General features: G+C 39.2%; 2 protein-coding genes across 2 annotated transcripts; both read right to left on the bottom strand.

The window, feature by feature from the left end:
• Positions 1-274: 274 nt before the first annotated feature.
• On the bottom strand, positions 275-7304 carry LOC308400656 (extracellular calcium-sensing receptor-like; the record flags this gene model as incomplete). The annotated part of the gene is made up of 9 exons (XM_080888493.1): positions 275-631; positions 1241-1321; positions 1419-1891; positions 2008-2131; positions 2254-2350; positions 2529-2659; positions 2800-3387; positions 3523-3723; positions 6837-7304. 9 exons carry the CDS (start codon positions 7302-7304, stop codon positions 275-277), a joined length of 2520 nt encoding a protein of 839 aa, XP_080744619.1.
• A 3928-nt stretch (positions 7305-11232) lies between these two features.
• LOC308400657 (extracellular calcium-sensing receptor-like) lies at positions 11233-15887 on the bottom strand (the record flags this gene model as incomplete). Its single annotated transcript, XM_080888494.1, has 9 exons — positions 11233-11589; positions 11900-11980; positions 12060-12532; positions 12684-12807; positions 13569-13665; positions 13810-13940; positions 14117-14671; positions 14819-15019; positions 15426-15887. 9 exons carry the CDS (start codon positions 15885-15887, stop codon positions 11233-11235), a joined length of 2481 nt encoding a protein of 826 aa, XP_080744620.1.
• Between the last annotated feature and the right edge of the window lie 7474 nt (positions 15888-23361).

Raw genomic sequence — 23361 nt, 5'->3', positions numbered from 1 at the left:
GGAGTTCATAATACAATAACTAAATTAGACAATTAACCTGTTTCCAAATGTTTAAAAAAAAAAAAAAAATAAAAAAAAAATAAAACGGTGGCTATGGTGGCTTAACCCTCCTGTTCAGATTGTCTAACATTTAAACAATGCTCCCTAAAGGACAGAGTAAATGCTGAAATCAAGGTTACATTGGAAAGTAAAAGCTTTTAACAATAAGGCATTTTATTTTTTCCACATTAAAATATTATAACTGTACTCTCACAAACACTGAGAATATAAATGTTCATCTTTGATATTTCCCAGTCATGCCTTTCTTAATATTCCTTTCAGGGTGCAGTAAAATGATGTAACATTTGGGCACAAAAATACAAAGTAACAACCCAAAACTGGATGCTAAGATAGCAAATATTTCCACTGCCACAGAAAATTTCCCAGGAGAACTGACATAAGCTGGAATGAAAGAAATCCACACAGCCCAGAAAATCAGCATGCTGAAGGAGATGAACTTTGCTTCGTTGAATGTGTCTGGTAGCTTTCGTCCAAGAAATGCCAGGAGAAGACAGGCAAAGGCGAGCAGGCCAATGTAACCAAGGAGCAGGTAAAACCCAGGAGGCCATGGCTCTTTACACTCCACAACAATCTAAAGATGTCCAGAAATTTGTTAGAATGGATTTTGAGAGATGGTACATTTTAGGTGATTATAATTATTTACTCTTTTATGTCTACTTTACCCATTAAAGTGCCACTGTATATGATTTTATTATGTTGATGGTTAATGAAAATATGAAAATAAATACAAAACCAATTCCCAAAGAGTTGATTATAAAAAAATGTAAATAAGGGTAGATGAAAGAATTTAATTTATGAATCTTATAGATTAAAACATACTAACACTTTATTCACAGTAGAACATATAGAATTATTTAGAAAATATATTGAATCTTTAAACTGATCACATGTACCATTTTAGCTTATTTTAAATTTAATGACATAAATGCATTTCACAAAATTTGGGACAGGCCTACTTATAGTGGCTATGACATCGTCAGTGTATTCAGATGTATATCTGAAATTGCAAGAAATGTTGTTCCTCCCATCCCAATGTTTTTCAGATACAAAATTAGCAAAATGTTTTTTTGGTTGTTTTTTCTTTGATTAAAAATATATATTTGAAAAATATTTCCCATGTCCGTTTACAATATTTTGGGCAGGCTGTGTAAGAAAATACAGAAACAGTTTTCTTACTCACTTTTCCAGTTATAACTTGGTAGTTTGAATTCCTAAATGGAAAGGGAGGTGCACCCAACACCCAGCCAGTAGAGAGACAAATCTAAAGGTTGGGGTAAAACAACAGAAGAACACAATCTAACACTATACAATGTAAACAAACTGATGTGAAAGTTGCAGACATTTTTTCTCCCTTTCACCTGAGGAGCTGTAGTGCACAAGATCAAAATCCTCTGCTGGAATGTACCAAACAGCATCCGACCCCTGGAAACAGGTACATTAGTCTGGAAAGCCAGGAGGACCACAATAGTCTTAACAAGGAGGCAGGACAAACACAGGACAAAGCTGATCCCAAATGCTGCCTGGCGGAGCCTACATGTCCACCAAGACGGCTGACCAATGAACACCAGACAACACAGGAAACAGAGCTTGAGTGACAGGAGAAGCAAGAAACTTATTTCTGAATTGTTGGCCTTGACGATGGGTGTAAAGCGGAAACTGTGAAACACAATGGTGATGATGGTGGTCAGTATGAAACCCAGCAAGGTAATTGCTACCAGGATGATTCCCATGGTGTCACTGAAAGACAGGAATTCTTCTTCGCCTGCAACACATTTCACTTTTTCTTTGTCTGACCAGAAGTACTCAGGACATTTAATACATTCAGTGGAACCTTTGAAAACACAAAACACAGAAATATGCATGTAAACAGTCAGAAACTATTCATTACATATCTGTAATTTTAAATAACTTTAATAGCATTTTGGAAAAAAAAATTATATGGGCTACCGGTCTGGTTGCTGATCTCTCCATCTGCACAGGGCAAACAATCAAAGCAGCATTTGGGCTCTCCTTGGCGTGTGGCCTGCCTGCTGCCAGGGGGACATGGAGCACTACACTGAGATACAGGAACCTGAACAAGAAACAGAAAAAAGATATAATAATGTGAATCAATAGGTTGTTTGACATGGTTACCAAAGACTTTTCACCATGTAAAGTAACATAAATAATAGGTTTGGGATAACTATGACCTGCCTGTGACTGTCTTGTTGTCCATACTATAGTGTTCTTCAGTATCTGCAGCTGTTGTCCTTGCTGAGCTGAACCATCATAATTTCCTACCTTGACAAAACTAGTAGAAAAAAGAAGAGATAATTTCAATGCAATGCAGTCAGTCAAAACAATAAATGTAAAAACATTACATTAAAAAACAATATTGGTATCCTTAAATGTATACAACAAGTGTAGTTCTTGACTTATGATCATCTTCACAAAAAGTTAAAAAGTTAGCTTGAAGTATGGCATTTCACCTAATTTCATTCTTGCTGTCCTTCTGCCAGTTAATGATGTCATAGAGAGGGACTGGCTCTCCATTGGAGTCAAAATATACTTTCTCATCAAACTGGTTGGTGAAATTCACCATTTTCAGATATTGAAGAAACTACATAAAAAAGATTTTTAAAAAAATGTTAATAAAAACTGATACAAATTCATCATGAAATAAAAAAAAAAAACCAAACATGTGAAGCTTGATTAACATATTTAACATTATTTGACATACAAATGAACCTATTCAGCTACCTGACCGTTTGTAAATGAGTTGTGCATCTCACACAATCCCCCGGTAGGTCCTGTTGAGTTACAGTTTAAGAAAGTGTGCAGAGCATGGGCAACGGCATACACAGCTTTATACACATTATAGGATATTCGGGCCTGAGATACATCACTATAACTGCTATCTGTGTAACTCAGATCCTCTAAACCTGTGCATACAGTTTTTTTCAGAGCGCCTTCATTACTTTTATCAACAGACATATTAAATGAACTTTGCCCAACAGTAAGCCCGACCATGAAACCAGAATTGTTTTGAGAGCCTAGTTTGTAGTTTTTCAAAGCATTAGTTTCATATTCTTCACTTTTGTCTCTTTCAAACTCTAGCTTACAACCAAAATATTCTTCCCAGAACACATTGACCAACTCCATTCCTGGTTTTGGAGATGGTCGGACATTCAGAAGAAACTCTTTCAAGCCTGGGATGCTGACTCCAGGGAAGGAGAAACCCAGTGTTCCCTCTAGAAGATTATGGAAGTCAGGAGTGGTCAGCTGATTAGCGGCCATCCAGGCTTCGCTGACTACCCATTGTATCCCTGTCATATTTCTCTGAGTAAGCTGGATGAAACAGAAAGAAATTATGATTAATGTGAAAACAATTAATTTGAAATACCTATCTTTTCATAATATAGCTTAAAACACTACAAAATGTGTCACAATATAGGGAAAGCCACAGAAAACTGAGATACTTACTTCTGAAAACAAATCTAGCAAATTTACTTCTTTGGCAAATACCACCACAACCCGAGCTGTTGACCTCTGGAGTTTGTCTGCCATTTTTTGTATCTCAGCGACTGTGGGTGATGTCGGGATCGTGAGATGAAATGCCACACACCCACCTTGTTGTCCAAACTGAATAGAGAATGCTTGGATACCATAAAGACTGTAATCATCCTGAAATGTATCCCCAAAAAGAACTTGTAAGTCATGTCTGTGTATATTAACGATTCTTTTTGTGCCCTGTATATGACTGATTAGCTGGAGATTTATCAAAGTCTTTATCTCACCGTAGCTCCTATTGTGCCCACCCAGAACCAGCCAAAGAAAGTAACAAGCTTTACGAGACCTCTAACTTGAAAGAGATCACTTGGCACAGTTCTCAAGAATGATGGGTACAAATGCTTGTCAGTAAGACAGCTACAAGTGGCAAAATAACTCACCTATAAGGAGACAGGTTATTTTATGATATTGAATTAAAACAAACTCTAAACATAAATTATTATTAAACGTGATTAAGCAATTTATTACCAGAGGTATGTTGAAAGGGCCAAGCGTGTGAGCTACAGCTCTTGTAGGGGTAGATGATGCAAGACCAATCACAGCAGGCACCGGAGAATAATTCAGACAGGGGGAATACTCCCTTGTCTTCATTTCTACTGTTAATTTTTCTTTCATGTAATTTTCTGCGTCTTTAAGAGTCCTAGGCTTTGACATGTTAACTTCAGCATGTCTTTTTTCTACAGAGAAAAGGATCCCAGGCTTCCTTTTTATCCCTGCCATGTTTATCCCCTTCATTTGAATTCTGCTGTTTTCAGTTTCTGCTGTTTGTTTCACAGTTTTGGAGTAACTGATTAAGGAAAAAAGTGCTTGCAGACTGGTGTGGACATGGTCACAGCTGTCCATAATTCTGTAGCCTAGTTTAACACCTGGTAATAGGCTTGAATTACGATTAATTTCATCCACAGTGAAAACCATGGTCATCATCCAGCGAAACGCTATATGGTCAAAGCTGACAAAATATAAAGAATTAAAATGAATAAATTATCTAAAGTGATACAGAAATCACAGGAATATTATCAAAAACCCAAATCTTTTTTCTCTTTCTTTTTTGTTTCTAAACATTGAAACTTTTGAAAGAAAAAAATAAGATAGAAATATTAACACTCACCCACTGCAAGATGTAACTTGAGGTTTACTGTTGTAACTGTACTCTGGCTTAGATGCAACATAATGCAGAGGGAAAAATCCTCCAATCACAACGTCACCATCTGAGTGCAAGGCTACGGGCTTGCTGCTGGCCAGTTTTGTACACTCAGGTAAACTGAAATCCTCACTTTTCACTTCCCCTTTCCGTAAACCACTCAGTGGTTCTCTCACAGCCTCTTCTTTCCTCATAACATCTCCCTCCATCCTTTTTGGTTTTCTTTCAACTACAGTTTGAGGAACATCAGAGAACATGATACAAACAGGATTTAAAAAGAGATAAAAAAGCAGCCAAAGACAATTACTAAAAAGGATTGAATGCATCTTCTGTTGTATAAAAACTTTGTGTGCTGAAAACAGTTTCCTGGCTTTGGTTTTCTAACATACTCCGTAAAAGACTAATGAGGAGAGTTAAAAACTCAATGCATTTGTCAGTACATTTTTTCATATGAGTCATCATGAGATTAACCAATCAGAGTGACACAGACACATGGGAGAGAGGATAGCTCAACATGTACTCAGCAAAAGTTAATGTCTTCATCTCATTATATTTTTTAGAAAACCCAAGTGAAGTCACACTCCACAAGTGCCATAATGTCTTGTTAATGTTTGCTCAGCTATGGTTCTATGGCCAGATGCACAGCAGAAATCATGCAGTGAGCTAAACACTAGGTACAGAAAGTGTTATGGTAGCTAAATGCGGTCCAAATGTTACAGGACACCTGACACCTCATACTATAATGTGGTAATATTATAACTGTAGCAACAGGTGTTTGTTTTTTTTTTGTTTTTTTATTTATTTATTTATTTTTTCTTTTTGTTCCATTTGGATCTTTAGCCATCAGAATTGTTGTCTTAAGGCCAAGAAAGATGTCAAGCGGATTTATTTTACCAAGTGGATCATCATGGCCTTTCTATATTGGTCCATTTGATTGACCTTTATTATAATTATGTATTTATTTTATTTTATTTTCGGTTGCTACAAACGGGACAGACATGACTGGGGGACAGGACAGGGAGAAAGAATGAAATAAAGAGAGGGAGAGAAAGAAAACCAAAGGGGAGAAGAGACGGTGAGAAGGGGGGGGGGGAGAAAGAAAGAAAAACAAACAAAACACCTGGATCACCTGTATGGAGAGAGAGAAAAAACAGAAGAGAAAACAAACAAAAAAAAGCAACATAATAAATACAGCACCATCACAATAAACTAGCTAGCAGAAAATAACAGTAGATACTAAATATTAAACGCTATTGTGCAGCACGCAAGATAGACAGCGCACAATGTGCTTTGAGGCAGCAGCCACGAAAGGTGTAGTCCGTGTCTGTGAACACCCGTGTGTACACCTGTGTGCACACCTGTGTGGATCAGCATGCTTGTATTCCAAAGGTTTCTCCATGTAACGATCTGCTAGGGAGTGTGGGGAGCCATAGCCCTGTCCCCCAGGGCATGAAGCAGGTATGGAGGAGATCCAGGCTCCAGACATCCAGAGGCCTCAGAGTACGAGGACCCGAGGAGGACCATCAAAGGGGGAGGAACCGTGCCACCCTCCTGGGAAGAGCTGAGTAGAACCCCAAAGGAGAGGTCACCCAGCAGCTACGGAGCAGAGGCCAGAGGGGGTTGCAGTGGCGTGCCTGCGGGCTCTGCCGGCAGCCAGCTGTGCCAGAGAGGACCGAGCTTCAGGCCCAGAGGCCTGAGGGCACCCCACCCCCTGGAAGGGGCCCAGCCAGGCCACAGGCACCAGGCCCTGCCAATCGACCACCAGGAGTGAGCCGGTACATACGTGAGCACCCAGCCCCAGTCGACAAGAACCACCAACACACCAACGTCTGAGGGCATCAGCCACCGGCAGGGAGTGTGGTGAGGGGAGATAGGCATCCGTACTTTGGAAGGGATGAGATGTACCCAGAGAGGTTGAGTCTAAGACCCAACCTGACATATAGACACAGACGAACAGGCGCACGCGGACACAAACGTGCATTCCCACCACCATATACACACCTAGAAGGAGAGCAAGTTCTTTCTATATTATTGAGACACAAACCAAACACATAACATTATTAAACAAAGTTGTACAGATAATTACCAGTGGTATATTGAAAGGTCCAAGTGTTTGAGCTACAGCTCTTGTAGGGGACGAGGATGCAAGACCAATCACAGCAGACACAGGAGAATAATACAGACATGTGGAAGATTGTCTTGCCTTTATCTCTTCTGTTGCATTTACTTTTATGTCATTTTCAGTGTTTCCAAGATTGTGCTGAATTGCTGTCTTAACTTCAGCACTTCTCTCTTTCAGTATGGTTAGTATTTTTGACTTGGCTGTTATTGCCACAGTCTTTGATTGCTTTGTTTCAATACCACTGTTTTCAATTTCTGCTGTTTTTTCTCCCTCACTGCTAACAGCTTTTGAGTGAGTGAGCAAAGAATACAGAGCCTGCAGGCTGTTATGGATATAGTTGCAGCTGTCTATAATCCTGTAGCCTAGTTTAACACCCGGTAACAGACTTGAATTCTGGTTAATTTCCTCCACTGCAAACACCATTGTCATCATCCATCGAAAGGGTCTTTCATGAAAGCTGCAGACATTTTTTTTTTAAAAAGTATTTAAATTTCTAGGCGCAGCCAAGTGGCGGAGGGCTTTCGCTTTGGTGGCCTCAGAATCTCATCTCTGATATTTGCAGATGATGTGGTTCTGTTGGCTTCATCGGGTGAAGGCCTCCAGCTCGCACTGGAACGGTTCGCAGCCGAGTGTGAAGCAGCAGGAATGAGGATCAGCACCTCCAAATATGAGGCCATGGTTCTCAGCCGGAAAAGGGTGGAGTGCCCACTCCGGGTCGGGGATGAGTTCCTGCCACAAGTGGAGGAGTTCAAGTATCTCGGGGTCTTGTTCGTGAGTGATGGGAGAAGGGAGCCGGAGATCGACAGACGGATTGGGGCTGCAGCTGCAGTAATGCGGACGCTGCACTGGTCCGTCGTGGTGAAGAGGGAGCTGAGTGTAAAAGCGAAGCTCTCAATTTACCGGTCGATCTACGTCCCTACCCTCACCTATGGCCACGAGCTGTGGGTAGTGACCGAAAGAACGAGATCGCGGATACAAGCGGCAGAAATGAGCTTCCTCCGAAGGGTGGCTGGCCTCTCCCTTAGAGATAGGGTGAGAAGTTCGGCCATCCGGGAGGGGCTCAGAGTAGAGCAGCTGCTGCTCCACATCGAAAGGAGCCAGCTGAGGTGGTTCGGGCATCTGACAAGGATGCCCCCTGGGCACCTCCTGGGTGAGGTGTTCCAGGCATGTCCCACCGGGAGGAGGCCCCGGGGCAGACCCAGGACACGCTGGAGAGATTATATCTCTCGGCTGGCCTGGGAACGCCTTGGTATTCCCCCGGATAAGCTGGAGGAGGTGGCTGGGGAGAGGGAGGTCTGGGCCTCTTTGCTTAGGCTGCTGCCCCCGCGACCCGGCCCCGGACAAAGCGGATGAAGATGGATGGAAGTATTTAAATTTTTAGTATAAAGAAATTAAATTAATTAAAAAAATTATGATAAAAAATTATGTAATATAAATATAATTTACATTTGTTCATCAGTCACAGTGCCACAATTCCATGTAAACATAGCATAGCAGCATAGCAACTGATATAGTTTTTTATAAAATACTGATATTTCATTCATTCATATCTAAGGGAGAAAAAAACCAAAATGAAGATCCAGCATAGATTAATAATACCCTTACACTCACCCGCTGCAAGGTGGAATTTGGGGTTCACTGTTATAGCTTTGCTGTGGTTTTGGCACAACATAATGCAGAGGGAAAAATCCTCCAATCACAATATCACCGTCAGAGTGCAGGGCTAAGGGCTCACTGCCTGCCAGTTTTACACAATCGGGTAAACTAGATTTAGAACTTCTCACATCCCCAATCTTTAAACTATGCTGTGTCTCTCTCATAACCTCTTCTTTTCTAATCGAGTGTCCCTCCACTCTTAGTGGTTTTCCTTCATCTACAGTGTGAGAAACGTCAGAGAACACAATGTAAACAGGATTACAAAACAGATAAAGCATTAAAAGACATTTACCAGCAAGGGCTGAATACATAATTGACCGTAACCCCATAAAAAACTGTATGCTGAAAACAATGGCCCTCCAACAGCATCTGTGACAAGCCAATGAAGTGAGTTAAAAGCTCAGATGTTTGTGTCACTGCATTGTTCCAGATGAGTCATTATGACATTACCCAATCAGAGATAGGTTGACATGATTCTCATGAACCTTAAGTTACAAAACTCAAACACTGTCTTCCTAGAAGAATAAAAGACAAAGTCACAAATATTTTATTTTAAAGCTATGGGAAGTTAATAACAAAATATTTATTCTATTCATGGCTTCTGAGTATATATTTACTTCATTTAACTGTAACAAAAATAGTAAATTAATATGTAACTGCATATTCACACAGTAATGAACAATTCTGCTCACACATGTGCAGTAAATGTTAATATATTGATTATGTCATATTTTTCAGAAAGCCAAAGACACAGAGCAAGTCCCAAAAAGTCTGGATTATTTTTTGCTTATTTTATTGTTGTGTGGGCGAGACATAGAGCAGAGTTCCATAAGTCAGCTTGACACTGGCTACAAGTGCTGTGTGATTTAAATGAGACCCAAATGTTGCATCGCATAGCTGACTAACTTATACGACAAGTTGTATCTGTAGCTGAATTGATCTATACTGTCAGTGAAAACTAAACTCCTGATATGAGGCACATTTGCTGCAATTATTTTTCTTTTGTGTGGCATGTGTTAAGTAGTCAACATTAGCTTTTATTTGTTGGATGGATGGCTTGCTTCCTGTATTACTTGCTCTTAATAGTAACCATTAATGCTGTTCATTAATGCATTAAAAAGACAAACATAACAAAAATGAAGGGGGGGAAATCACAATTGACTGACAAAGACAAAAATAAAAGTTAGAGCATTAAAAAAATTTACTTTAGAAAATAGGTTGCTATTTAATCAAGTTTAAAGAAATGCTTGGCTCATGTTAGAAGTGAATTTTTATCTTTAATACAGGTGTACATCATTATTTATATATTTCACAAATACCTCATAATTTTAAACACACATTTTTACACATTCTACTATAGAAATAGGTGTTGTAGAATAAAGCTACGGAAGATAAGGCCACACCCACCCAATACCAAATGGAAATTTGGTTCACTGTGTAAAGAGCAGGGGGTTCTGCTCTTATTACTGAAAGATGACCTGAGGGATGGACCCCGGCATGTTTATTACACGTTTTGCTGTGATACTGGATTGTTGGTGAGCTCTTTTAAAACTATCTGTGCTCCCAAATGTCTCTCTCCAGAACCCAGAAAGATCGCCAACCTCCTACAACCTCAAAGTTTTCAACTTCAGTTATAGAGTCAGCACCAGCTATTGCAGAGTCTGAACAGACTCCATTTCCCCAGTGTCAGTCTGAGCTTCCCCAGTTGGAGAGGAGGACACCTGCCTCTGTTATCAATTTCCAGAAAAGTTTTATTGCCAGTCTCCTGGTAAGATCACCACTTTGCTTTGCCTCCTGGTGATCCTCCGAAACACCGCTGTCAGTCTCTCCAGTCAGTTATTCAGTGTTGAGTGTTTCTTGACTAATTCAAATACATTATTATATAATAATATTTTAGCTTTGTATTGACTAAGCTGTAGGTAAATTATGTTATAATAACTGGAGTACAGTGTACAAGTAGATAAAGTGCATAAATATGTATTATAACAAGAAGCTTATTTTATATTTTGAAGACATATAGCTGTTCCGCAGTGAATGTCTAGAAAAGAATATTAGTGGTATAGACTTAATAACTGGGTTAATTTATTTAAAAATTCGTCTGTGCTGACCGAAAAGAAAAGACACATCATGAGGAAAATCCATCCATCCATTCATCCATTCATGTCCACTTATCCTTTTCAGGGTCGCTGGGGGTGCTGGAACCTATCCCAGCTGTCATAAGGAAAACGTCCAAGGTTATTTAATGTATAACATTTCTTATAATTCTTTATTTGTATATAGGAAAAAACACATTGTGAAAATCTTGAGAGGTGTTGTCAACAGACATCATATCTAGTCTTTTATTTTAGAGAAGTAAATGGTTTCTGTGTTTGAAAGACTTCAGTAAATTTTAAAATAGTTAAAGAAAAATGTTTGTGCAGTATCAATACCAGTTGTGAGTTCATATAACAATAACTAAATTAGAAAATTGGCCTGGTTTCAAATGTTTTTTGTTTTTTTTAAAAAGGTTACTCTATGGTGGCTTAACCCCCCTTTTCATTTAAACAATGCTCCCTGAAGGACAGAGTAAATGCTGAAATCAAGGTTGGAAAGTAAAAGCTTTTAACAATAGTGTAATGCTAATATGACATTTAATTTTTTTTCACATTAAAATATGATAACTGTATAAATTGTTTACTCTCACAAACACTGAGAATATAAATGTTCATCTTTGATATTTCCCAGTCATGCCTTTCTTAATATTCCTTTCAGGGTGCAGTAAAATAATGTAACATTTGGGGACAAATATACATAGTAACAATCCAAAACTGGATGCTAAGATAGCAAATATTTCCACTGCCACAGAAAATTTCCCAGGAGAGCTGACATAAGCTGGAATAAAAGAAATCCACACAGCCCAGAAAATCAGCATGCTGAAGGAGATGAACTTTGCTTCGTTGAATGTGTCCGGTAGCTTTCGTCCAAAGAATGCCAGGAGAAGACAGACAAAGGCCAGTAGGCCAATGTAACCGAGGAGCAGATAGAACCCAGGAGGCCATGGCTCTTTACACTCCACCACAATCTAAAGATGTTAAACAAGTATAAAAACAGGGATATTTTTATGAATATTTTTTATTTGTCTCTTACCACATATATAAATATAGATACAGATATGGATAATTCCATCTTTTTGGATGGTTCATGGCAATATCAACTAAATCAAGAAAATAAATTACAAGACTAAGGATTTCAAACAAGAATGAATACACTGAGATTTTAAATCATTATGTTTGGTTCCTCTATGTTACTGTGTGTTACTGGCTTTTGTGATGGTTGATGGCAATATGAAAACATAAATTACAGAATTCAGATTTTCAGTTCTTCATACTCACTTTTCCAGTTAAAGCTTGGTAGTTTGGGTTCCTGAATGGAAAGGGAGGTGCTCCCAACACCCAGCCAGAACAGAGACAAATCTGAGGGGAGGATAGGATGATAGAAGAATACCAGAAACACACAAACTGATCTTTAAATGACAGTGACTGTTCGTCCTACCTGAGGAGCTGTCGCACAGATGATCAGAATCCTCTGCTGGGATGTACCAAACAGCTTCCGACCCCTGGAACCAGGTACATTAGTCCGGAAAGCCAGGAGGACCACAATGGTCTTAACAAGGAGGCAGGACAAACACAGGACAAAGCTGATCCCAAATGCTGCCTGGCGGAGCCTACATGTCCACCAAGAGGGCTGACCAATGAACACCAGAGAACACAGGAAACAGAGCTTGAGTGACAGGAGAAGCAAGAAACTTATTTCTGAGTTATTGGCCTTGACAATGGGTGTATAGCGGAAACTGTGAAAGACAATGGTGATGATGGTAGTCAGTAAGAATCCCAACAGGGTGAGTGCAACCAGGATGATTCCCATGGTGTCACTGAAAGACAGGAATTCTTCTTCCCCTGCAACACATTTCACTTTTTCTTTGTCTGACCAGAAGTACTCAGGACATTTTGTGCACTCACTGGAACCTTTGGGAACAAATAAAACAGATATATGATCACGTTTTCATAATTTTTCCACTCTGCAACATTTCTGTTACTGTAATGACCTTCTTGATTGCACTACATAATGCTAAAGGAGGATATTGTTTGTTTGTGTGTTTGAACTTATATAGGCTACCAGTCTGGTTGCTGATCTCTCCATCTGCACAGGGCAAACAATCAAAGCAGCATTTGGGCTCTCCTTGGCGTGTGGCCTGCCTGCTGCCAGGGGGACATGGAGCACTACACTGAGATACAGGAACCTGAACAAGGAACACAGAAAGGTTTAATAACGGGCATTGATATGCAGTTTCTAACAAACTGACATGGTGTATCAAAGACTTTTCCCCATTTAAAGTAGAAAAAAAAACAAATGAAGAAATGAGTATTGTTTTTGTTTTTTTTGTTTTGTTTTGTCTGTTTTGTCCTTAAGAGTTGACATAATGAAATATCTTGATGTATGCTCAATCATCCAGGTATGTAAATTCCAAAAAGTTGACATGGATGTAACGTTTTCAGTGGGAGAAAAGTTTTGTCACTCAGTCTCAGCTGACTGCAGGGTTCCTTACCTTGTAAACAGTACCTTTGCACAATGACTGAAACTAGCCCACTGAATGAACAACGAGCTGTGAGGTCAGTTTCTTGATCATCAATATGTGGTTGTTCACAATTGATCAACAACCACTGATCAAATAATTGTCTATCATTGATCAATGGCCATGAATACTATTCGCAGAGTTGGGGAATGGCTGCAATCACAGCATTGTAAAATGGTGAAAGATGTAAGGAAACCTGCAGTCAGGTGGGACTGAAGAAGTCAGTTGGATGAGTGATGAAACATTTCTCCCACTAAAAACACTATGTCCAGATTAACAGAACCAACTTTTTGGCATGATTGGAAATCCTAGATTGGATTGGAAACTTCATTATTTCACATAGTGGAATTATGAGATTGTTGTCCAGAGTAAAAGAAAAATAATTTAAAGGCACAAAAATAAATATTTTGAGGTTAACTCTGACGTACCTGAGATTGCTTTTTTGTCCAAACAATAGTGTTTTTCACTATCTTCAACTGCTGTCCTTGTGGAACTGAACCATCATAGCTTCCAACTTTGATAAAGCTATGATAAAAAACGGTAAATTATTTCAAAATGCATTCTAACCAAATAATACATGCAATAGAACTGCATCATGAAATAGAAATATTGCATATTTTTGGTGATTACGTTCACTGTTCAATTATATGCGGAAGTATTACATTCCACCTGATTTTATCCTTGCTGCTCTCCTGCCAGTTAACAATGTCATAAAGCGGGACTGGCTCTCCATTCGAGTCAAAGTATATTTTCTCATCAAACTGGTTAGTGAAATTCACCATTTTCAGATCTTGAAGAAACTACAAGAAAAGATCATTAGAAAATATTTTAAAAACCTACAAAAACACATGAGATCACATTAACACTGCTTCCCTGAGTGAATGTGTTAAATGCAGAGAGGAATTTCCCTACGGGGATCAATAAAGTATAAAGTATACATTATCCTCATGGTATATTTTGTTATAATTTCACTTACCTGACCATTTGCAAATGAGTTGTGCATCTCACATAATCCCTCATTTAGTCCTGTTGAGTCACACTTCAAAAATTTGTGAAGAGCATGAGCAATGGTGTACACAGCTTTATACACATTATAGGAAATTCTAACCTGAGATACATCACTATAACTGCTGTCAGTGTATCGCAAATCCTCTGAACCTGTGCACACGGGTTTTTCCTCCACTCTCCCATTAAATAAACAATCATCTCCGTTCCTGTTGTAGTGAAAACTATACATATCAGTGAAGTTATCAACAATATTTGCTTCATAGTCTTTGGGTCTTTGGCTTTCAAATTCTAGCTTGCAACCAAAATGTTCTTCCCAGAACATATTGAAAAATTCCATTCCTGGTTTGGGAGAGGGTCGGACAGTCAAAAGAAACTCTTGAAAGCCTGGGATGTTGACTCCGGGGAAAGAGAACCCCAGTGTTCCCACTAGGAGAGGGTGGAATTCAGGTGAGGCTAGCCGGCTAGAGGTAACCCAAGCTTCACTTGCTATCCACTGTATCCCAGTCACATTCCTCCTAGCAAGCTGGATAATATTATGTAATCATGAAAACAGACACAATTTATGTTGCAGTTTCTGTCTTATAATAGTTTTATAAAATCAAAAATGTGAAAAAAATGTGAGTATAAAGTTTTATTTTAAATCACATAATAAATCAACAAACATACTTACTTCTAAAAGCAGATCTAGCAGTTCCACTTCTGTAGCAAACACCACCACAACCCGAGCAGTTGAACTCTGCAGCTTGTCTGCTATTTCTTTTATCTCAGCCACTGTGGGTGATGTTGGGATAGTGCGGTGATATGCCACACACCCACCTTCTTTTCTAAATTGAATAGAGAATGCTTGTATGCCATAAAGGCTGTAGTCATCCTGAAAAAATAAATAAATAAATACACACACACACACACACACACACACACACACACACACACACACACACACACACACACACACATATATATATATATATATATATATATATATGAAAGATTTATAAGTCATGTCATAGCACTTAAAAAAGATTTTGATCTCACCGTTGTGCCTAGTGTGCCCACCCAGAACCAACCAAAGTAAGTGACAAGATTTACAAGACCTCTAACTTGAAAGACATCACTTGGCACAGTTCTCAAGAATGATGGATACAAGCGCTTGTCAGTAAGACAGGTACAAGTGGCAAAATAACTCACCTAGATGGAAAGTGAGTTCATTTTTATCATTGAGAGAAAACACAAATCAAGTATATAACATTAAAAAACAAAGCTGTGTGGTGTATTACCAGTGGTATGTTAAAAGGTCCAAGTGTTTGAGCTATAGCTCTTGTGGGGGAAGAGGATGCAAGACCAATCACAGCAGGCACAGGAGAATAATACAGACATGTGGATGACTGGTTTGCTTTTGTCTCTTCTGTTGCATTTACTTTTATGTCATTTACAGTTTTTTTAAGACTATTCAGCATTGTGGTATTAGCTTTAATACAGCCCTTTTTTTGTGTTAGCATTCTTTCCTTTTGTGTTGTTTCACCAGTCTTTAATGCTTCCATTTCAATACCACTGTCAGTTTCTGCTGTGTTTTCTACCACACTGCTGATAGCTTTAGAGTGACCGAGTAAGGACAGAAGAGCCTGCAGGCTGTTATGGATGTGGTTACAGCTGTCCATAATCCAGTAGCCTAGTTTAACACCTGGTAACAGACTTGAATTACAGTTAATTTCCTCCACTGCAAATATCATAGCCATCATCCAACGAAAGCCCCGTTGATAAAAGCTTTAAAAAAATGAATTAATTAATTAAAAGTGGAAAAAGTATTTATTTTATCATACAGAAATCAACCTCATAGGAACATGGAAATAGTATCAAAATCAGCAGATATTAACAGTACCTTTGCACTCACCGGCTGCAAGGTGTAGTTTGGGGTTTGCTGTTGTAGCTGTACTGTGGATTAGATGCAACATGCAGTGGAAAAAAACCCCCAATGACAACATCGCCATCAGAGTGCAAGGCTAAGAGCTCGCTGCCTCCCAGCTTTACACACTGAGGTAAATTAGAACTAACGTTTCTCACTTCTCTGATCCTTAAACCAGGCTGTGTCACAGCATCTCCCTCCACACTCAGTAGTTTTCTTTCACCTACAGTCTGAGGAACATCAGCGCAAACAATACAAAGACAAGTAAAGATACAAAAAAGCAGCCAAACACAATTATCAAAAAGGGTGCAATGCATAATCCACTGTAACCCCATAAAAACTATGTGTGCTGAGAAAAATACTCCTCCAACAGAGTCTGTGACAGGCTCATGAGGTGCATTAAAAACTGCCATGTTTTTTGACATTACATCATTTCGTGTGAGTCATCACAAGATGACCCAATCACAGCAAACTGCATGCAACACAGTTCACCTGAACCTTGAGTTATTAAACTGAAACACTGTCATCCTAGGGGTAACAAAAATAAAATATGTCATACATATTAAAACAAAAACACAGGAAATTAATAAGAATGATTCCGTTTGTTCTATCCATTTTTCTGAGTTTTACAATCATCATGGTAAGATGAAGCAATTTAGAGCAATTAAAGAATAGTTTATTGGTAGTGGTAAAATGATTAAAAGAAGAAATATACATGTTTGTTGTTAAGTATTTATGCTTAAGTAGTCGGGGAGTCGGATAAGCTAGAAGCAACACAGTTTTTTGACCGTGTGTTGCCATTTTAATCTTTTCTGGAACAAAAGTACCTGGTCTTGTATGGGCAGAAATCTGTGCCATCAGAAACTGAATTTGAATAAGTTAAATTTGAATTTGAATTGCTCAGACTGAATCTGAATTGTAACTTGAATAAATGCTTTTGAAAACTGAATTTGAATTAGTCTAATTTGAAATTCAATTTATGGTTTGAAAGTGATCATTACTAAATTGAAATTGAATTTTATATTTTGAAAATGAATTAATTTGCTTTGAAACTGCATTTTATCCTTTAAAAATTCAGCTCTCGAATAATTTCAGTTTCACTTCTCACCATTCAGTTTCAGTTCTACAATTCAATTTCAGTTCCAAAATTCAGTTTTTTTGGAACTTACATCCGGTTCCGGTTCAAGCGCAGATTAATAGAACTACGTTTTACTAGCGGGAATCTACAGCGTCTTGAGCTGAATTAAGACTTCAGAAGTCATTAGTCATGTCGAATGACCAGCAGATAAACTCTCAGGTTGGTAATAAATGTATTACATGTATAAGAACAAGCGTCATGTTAACAAATGATAGCCGTACAGTAACTTTTATGCTTATTCTAATTTTTGCCTCATAACTTTTGCACTGTCCACTTCCTGCTGTGACAAAACAAATTTCCCACGTGTGGGACTAATAAAGGTTATCTTATCTTATCTTATCTTATTGTAGCTGTTAGCTAAAAATGCTAATTTAGCGTAGTTTGCCCTGGATTCAGCTTTGACAAACAAATATGATCGACTGTTTCTAGCAGAATTCCAAAGTTGTCATCTTCTACCCTCTCAGAGTACCCCCTCTGTATGCTTGCAGATAAACTGGGTGTTTTGCATGTTTCCCTACTGTAGGGAAACATGCAAAACGGTGTCCAAACCTTTGTGTTTTAGCTTTATTTATGTCTTACACAGCATCCCAACTCTTTAGCTAACTTAATAACTTTAGCTAAAGTGTAATTCATTAGTGCAGCATTACTGGATCACCTCTGTTTGAAGTGATATAATATGATATACAACTATAACTGAAACAGTAAACTTTGTAAATAAGCAAACAACACTTCTCATTCTCTAAACGTTTGGCCACAGCTATAGATTACACTGTCAGCGCTTGTTCACTCTTGACAATAATTACATTTCTAAATTCTCTTTGTGCATTTACAGGTAAACAATATCTAATATTTTATCTAAATGACTGCTTTGTCTTTGAAAAGGGTGAAGAGCCTGAGGCCGGTGACAGTCCAGTTCTACTCTAAGAACATCCTTACAGTGGCTCACAGGACAAGGCCACATTACTGTCCTGCCAGAAGAGAACAGAAACTTCAGAGTCTTCATGCAGCTCAACCACACCTGTCATATTCCATATGACAGGGGTCTCAAACTCCAGTCCTCAAGGGCCAGTGTCATGCAACTTTTCCATGCCCTCGAGGACTGGAGTTTGAGACCCCTGCCGTATGGTGTTCATGCTGTTTTCTACCACACAGTTACAGCATGTCTGACTGCCTGTTCAGCATATGCAAAAATATATGATGAGTTTAAGCATGTGATGACTAAGGCCTTCCATTATGGTGTTTGTCATCACATGTCACAGACATCTGGATGATCATTTGGAATAAACAAGAAACTAAAAACTTGTTACTATTATTATTATTATTATTGTTGTTGTTCTTATTTTACATTTTTCATTGTTAGGCATTAGGTTTATTTGTTGTAGTCCTTTCCAACTTCTTTCCCTCTTCCATGTTACTGTGGCAGCTTGTCAGCATCTATTTGGGTTTGGAAGTGGAACAGAAAGTAAGGAAATCCAAAGTGCCATTAAAACCAGAAGAGGTTCTTATATTTAAGAAGAAGGGATTAATTCAAAAGAAATGGCTTCAATGCCATATTTTATTTAGGAACCCTAGAGAGCACTTTGCAAAATAACACATTCTTATAATTTCACCCTCAGATGAGCCAAGCTACAACTGTCAGGGAAGGTGATGTAGGTACAGAGCATATGACAGTGGTTAAGTTAATGTCTCTTGTCTAGATGAAGGCACAAGAGGGATCAATGGCAAGGCGTAGAGATTCAGTATCTTCAGTCTTCAGTGGACACTCCATTTCTGGCACAAAACACCTGTAAAAGATGGTCGATTTAGGAGGTGACCCGACAACTTCAGCCTGTCAAACATAGTAATGGAGCAGTATGCTTTAAAAAAAAAAAATCTAATTAAGCATGCACTCAGTACTCTAAGAATTATTATGGTAGTTAAACAGTGATAGTTGTATATCATATTATATCACTTCAAACAGAGGTGATCCAGTAATGCTGCACTAATGAATTATACTAACTATTCACTTTAGCTAATGTTATTAAGTTAGCTAAAGAGTTGGGATGCTGTGTAAGACATAAATAAAGCTAAAACACAAAGGTTTGGACACCGTTTTGCATGTTTCCCTACTGTAGGGGTCTCTGCAAGCATACAGAGGGGGTACTCTGAGAGGGTAGAAGATGACAACTTTGGAATTCTACTAGAAACAGTCGATCATATTTGTTTGTCAAAGCTGAATCCAGGGCAAACTACGCTAAATTAGCGTTTTTAGCTAACAGCTACAATAAGCATAAAAGTTACTGTACGGCTATCATTTGTTAACATGACGCTTGTTCTTATACATGTAATACATTTATTACCAACCTGAGTGAAAGAAATCTCCGTCCCGGGTTTCTCCATGGATCGGGTTTCCTCCAAGGCGTGAGCACCGATAAGCAGAGTTCTGTATAAAATTAATTATTCAAAGTAAGCTCAGGTATGCCGTTCAGCAGGTTAGTTACAGCGCCGGGAGTAGCTTGGGAGAACAAAATGACACAGAAACTGCTTCAGGTTGCTCTTCCAAAATCAACTCAAAGGTTTATTCAGTATACAACAGTTTATATAGAGGAAAAAAAAGGTTCGTGTGTCAGCAGATTCTCAGTTCAAACCGGTACAGACCAAATAAGGAAACGTCTTCCTGCCTTCTGAGCAAAGAAGTATCCTTTGTGTAGTTTATCAGTTCAGCTACAATTTATGATCATTCCAGCAAAATACACTCCTAGACATAGAATACAGAGTTCTTTCATTAGTGAATTCTGAAACAAACCACCTGGCCTTTAACAAGCTCTTTTCTAGGAGATAAAGAAGGGAGGATGGGAGTAAGGAAGTGGTCTCGTCTCTGTGGTATTTTCGACCTTGGGGTACCAGCCTGTGAGTCTTACACATCAATTCTTGGGTCACAGAGAAAGAGAAAAACAACTAGTAAATGGGCCTTATTGAGTAACAGTTTTCCTGTATAATATCACTATAAAACAATATCCTGTAAATGCTACCATGGTATCAAAATATCACAACAGTTCCCTCCTTTTATCATGAAATGATAACATAGTATAAAGACAGAATGTAATAACATAATATAAAGACAAATCATAAATGTGAAACAAATCATAAATGTAACTAGTCCTTCGAGTAAGCTTAATATCAAAAATTCTGAGAGCGTATACATGGTATCACACAACAGACAATAATTATCGAAAACATGCGGCAACGGTTACAAAGGCTACAATTAGTTCCTTCCATTTTCCAAACGTGTCCTGTAGCCACTTATCTAGCCACTGACCGTGGCCTGTATTGGCAATTAGTTCTATCTTCAATGCTTCAAGTCTATTCATAGCTTGTGTGAATGAACCGTTAGGGGCGGTATTATTGGGAATGAAAGTACAGCATACATCAACGGTCACTAGACCACAGGTACCGGTCCAATTAACAGGTAAGGCTAGTCTAAGAGTATTGTTGCACAACCAATAACCGTTAGGGATTGCTCTAGTTAGGTGCGTGACCATGTGTGATTTAACTAACTCCCCCCAGTCAGTATCATTTAATACACCTTCTGGGGGAACAATGATCGATTCTCCGCTCAAACTTGAACTGTGTGTGTGTTCCTCCAGATATGATAAAACTTCAGCCACAGAGACAGCTAGCCATGTCTCATTACAGCGTGCACCTGGGGAGTCAGAGAAAAATGTATAGTTATCCTTTGTATAATCTATGTGTGTGTCTGGGCCAGTTAACTTTAGTCTGCGCAGACATATCATACTAGTATTAAAATGGAAAGGGATCTGTCCTAGGGGTAGTGAGGGCTTTAACCTAGTCTTAGGGCGTTTCATTGGGGCGCAGGTCCCTGCCGTGTCATCAGATAACTTCAATAATTCGCCTAATGGAGTCTCAGGGTTAGTTGGTGTGTGTGTGTGTCTAAGTAAGCAGTCGAGAGGGCTCAGAGTCAACTGTAAAGTGTCTTTAAGGAGAGCATTATCTCCGCCGATTTTCTCTAGTCCCTCAGTGAGGGGGAAACCGGATATGGGGTATCCTATTATTACCTGTTCTGGATTACCCTTTGAACAGACATAACAGTTACTGTTTCCTAAATCACGAGCGGCTGTTCTGGCATTTTCATACCAGGAGTTGACTCCTGCTCTAGAGGGCGCATAAAATGGTTTATTAGTGGCGTCTATGTTGCCATTTACTGATTTTAGGGAACGTAAGGAGCGTACTAGGTTGGTGTCTTGCCAAATGGAGCATGAGGTATTGTCAGCAAAATACGACCTGCAGAAATGTGAACATGGTTGCAGTCTCCAATACAAAATAGCAAAGAAAAATCCTAAAGTTAATGCGATAGATATGATAAATAACCTAAATATATAAGAAAAACAGTTCTTCAGTCGTCTTCTGGCCTGGTCCCAGGTTAGAGAGACATAGAATAAGCGTCGTATGATGACAATGGGCATTTCATTTTCTCCATTATCAGGATGGAATGAGTCTAGCTTTATCAGATTAGACATCCTGTGGTACTCTCGGCTTTCTGTTCCTGCTGGATGTTTGAGTACCTTGTTGTTGTTCAGGTGAAGCATCAAAGAGCTCTCTGAGTCTTGGCTCTTTCAGGCGTTGTGTGTTAATCAGTGATTGCGTGTGTGTAGGTGTATTGGATCCGGGCGCTGGCTCGCCGGAGATGTCATCTACCCGTTGTGTGTTTATTTGTTTTGGTTCCGGGCGTTGGCTCGCCGGAGACGTCGTCTGCTTGATCCGACGCCTGAGATGGTCTGGTTGGGCTGGTCTTAACCCTGCTGGCATGAATCCACTGAGGTTGTCCGTCTGTGAGGATGCTGGTTCTTCGTCACTGCCAGTACAGTCTGGGGGCTGGAAAACGCGCGGCCTCCCTGAGTGTCCTTGGTTTTAGCGACTTCACCAACACCGCATCTCCTTGTCTCCACTGGTGGAACTGTGGAGGGGAGAGGCTGAGAAAGACAAACTTTCTGATAGTTATTATTCAGTGTTTCTACCAGATTGTGAACATAGTCGGACAATGCAATATACATCACCTTCTACTAGCGGTGCCCCTCTGGAAGCTGACCATGGTGTTGGAAATAGTCTTATTTCAAATGGAGATAATTTGGTTACTGCAGATGGAGTCATAATGTATGAAATGGAAAATCTGGTTGTGGTAAATGCTGATGTTTCGCTTTTGGTCTCCCTACATTAGTTCGTGCACATGTTAGACAGGTTGCTAATATGCTTTTTACTGCATGTGATGTTTTCTCAATTACAAATCTTGATTTTGATTTTATTGCCATTATTACCCCTCTTTGTCCGACATGACTCATACCGTGAAAATGTCGGACAAGGACTGGCAGTAGGCAAGATGGGAGGGTAATCAAACCCTTAAGATTTTTTATATAGGCCATCTCTGTCATCTAAGGTACAGTCATTATTCTCCCAATAGGTGTAATCACATGCAGAGGCTTGCTCTTGTATGAATTTTAAATCAACATTTGTGTCTAAATAGTCTGGGAGTGTAACAAGTGGCAGCTGTAGGGGCACAGATAATACTTCCTGTGGAGGTGGGAGCTGTGATGCAGCTGCAGCCTTGGCTGTCACGTCTGCTAAGGCATTACCTGTTGCTTCGTCTGTGTCAGCTGTACTGTGTCCTTTCGTTTTTACAACTGCAACAGCCGATGGCAGCTGTATAGCCTGCAAAAGTCTCTGCACAAGATCAGAATTAGCAATCGGTTTTCCATCAGCAGATCTAAATCCTCTTTGTCTCCACAATGTGCCAAAGTCATGTACAACGCCAAACACATAATCAGAATCAGAATCAGAATCAGAATACTTTATTGATCCCTGGGGGAAATTATTTTTTGTTACAGTGCTCCATTTTAAACCAACATTAAGACAAGACAGACAATACGCTAACTAAGAATAGTACAATATATACATATATATACATACATACATACATAAGTCACTTATAAATAAATAGTTGGAAAAGAAACATGTGTAGCTGTAGCAGCAAACAGTGTGTTAAGTGGATGCATTGTACAGGGAGATGGCCACAGGCAGGAATGATTTCCTGTGTCGTTCAGTGGTGCTTTTCGGTAATCTCAGTCTCTCACTGAACGAGCTCCTGTGACTGACCAACATGTCATGGAGTGGGTGGGAG

The sequence above is a fragment of the Rhamphochromis sp. 'chilingali' genome, assembly GCF_963969265.1.
Source record: "Rhamphochromis sp. 'chilingali' genome assembly, chromosome: 8".
In the NCBI taxonomy this organism is placed as follows: Eukaryota; Metazoa; Chordata; class Actinopteri; order Cichliformes; family Cichlidae; genus Rhamphochromis; species Rhamphochromis sp. 'chilingali'.
The sequence above is the reverse complement of the archived record's forward strand: the minus strand, read 5'-3'. Positions and strand labels throughout refer to the sequence as shown.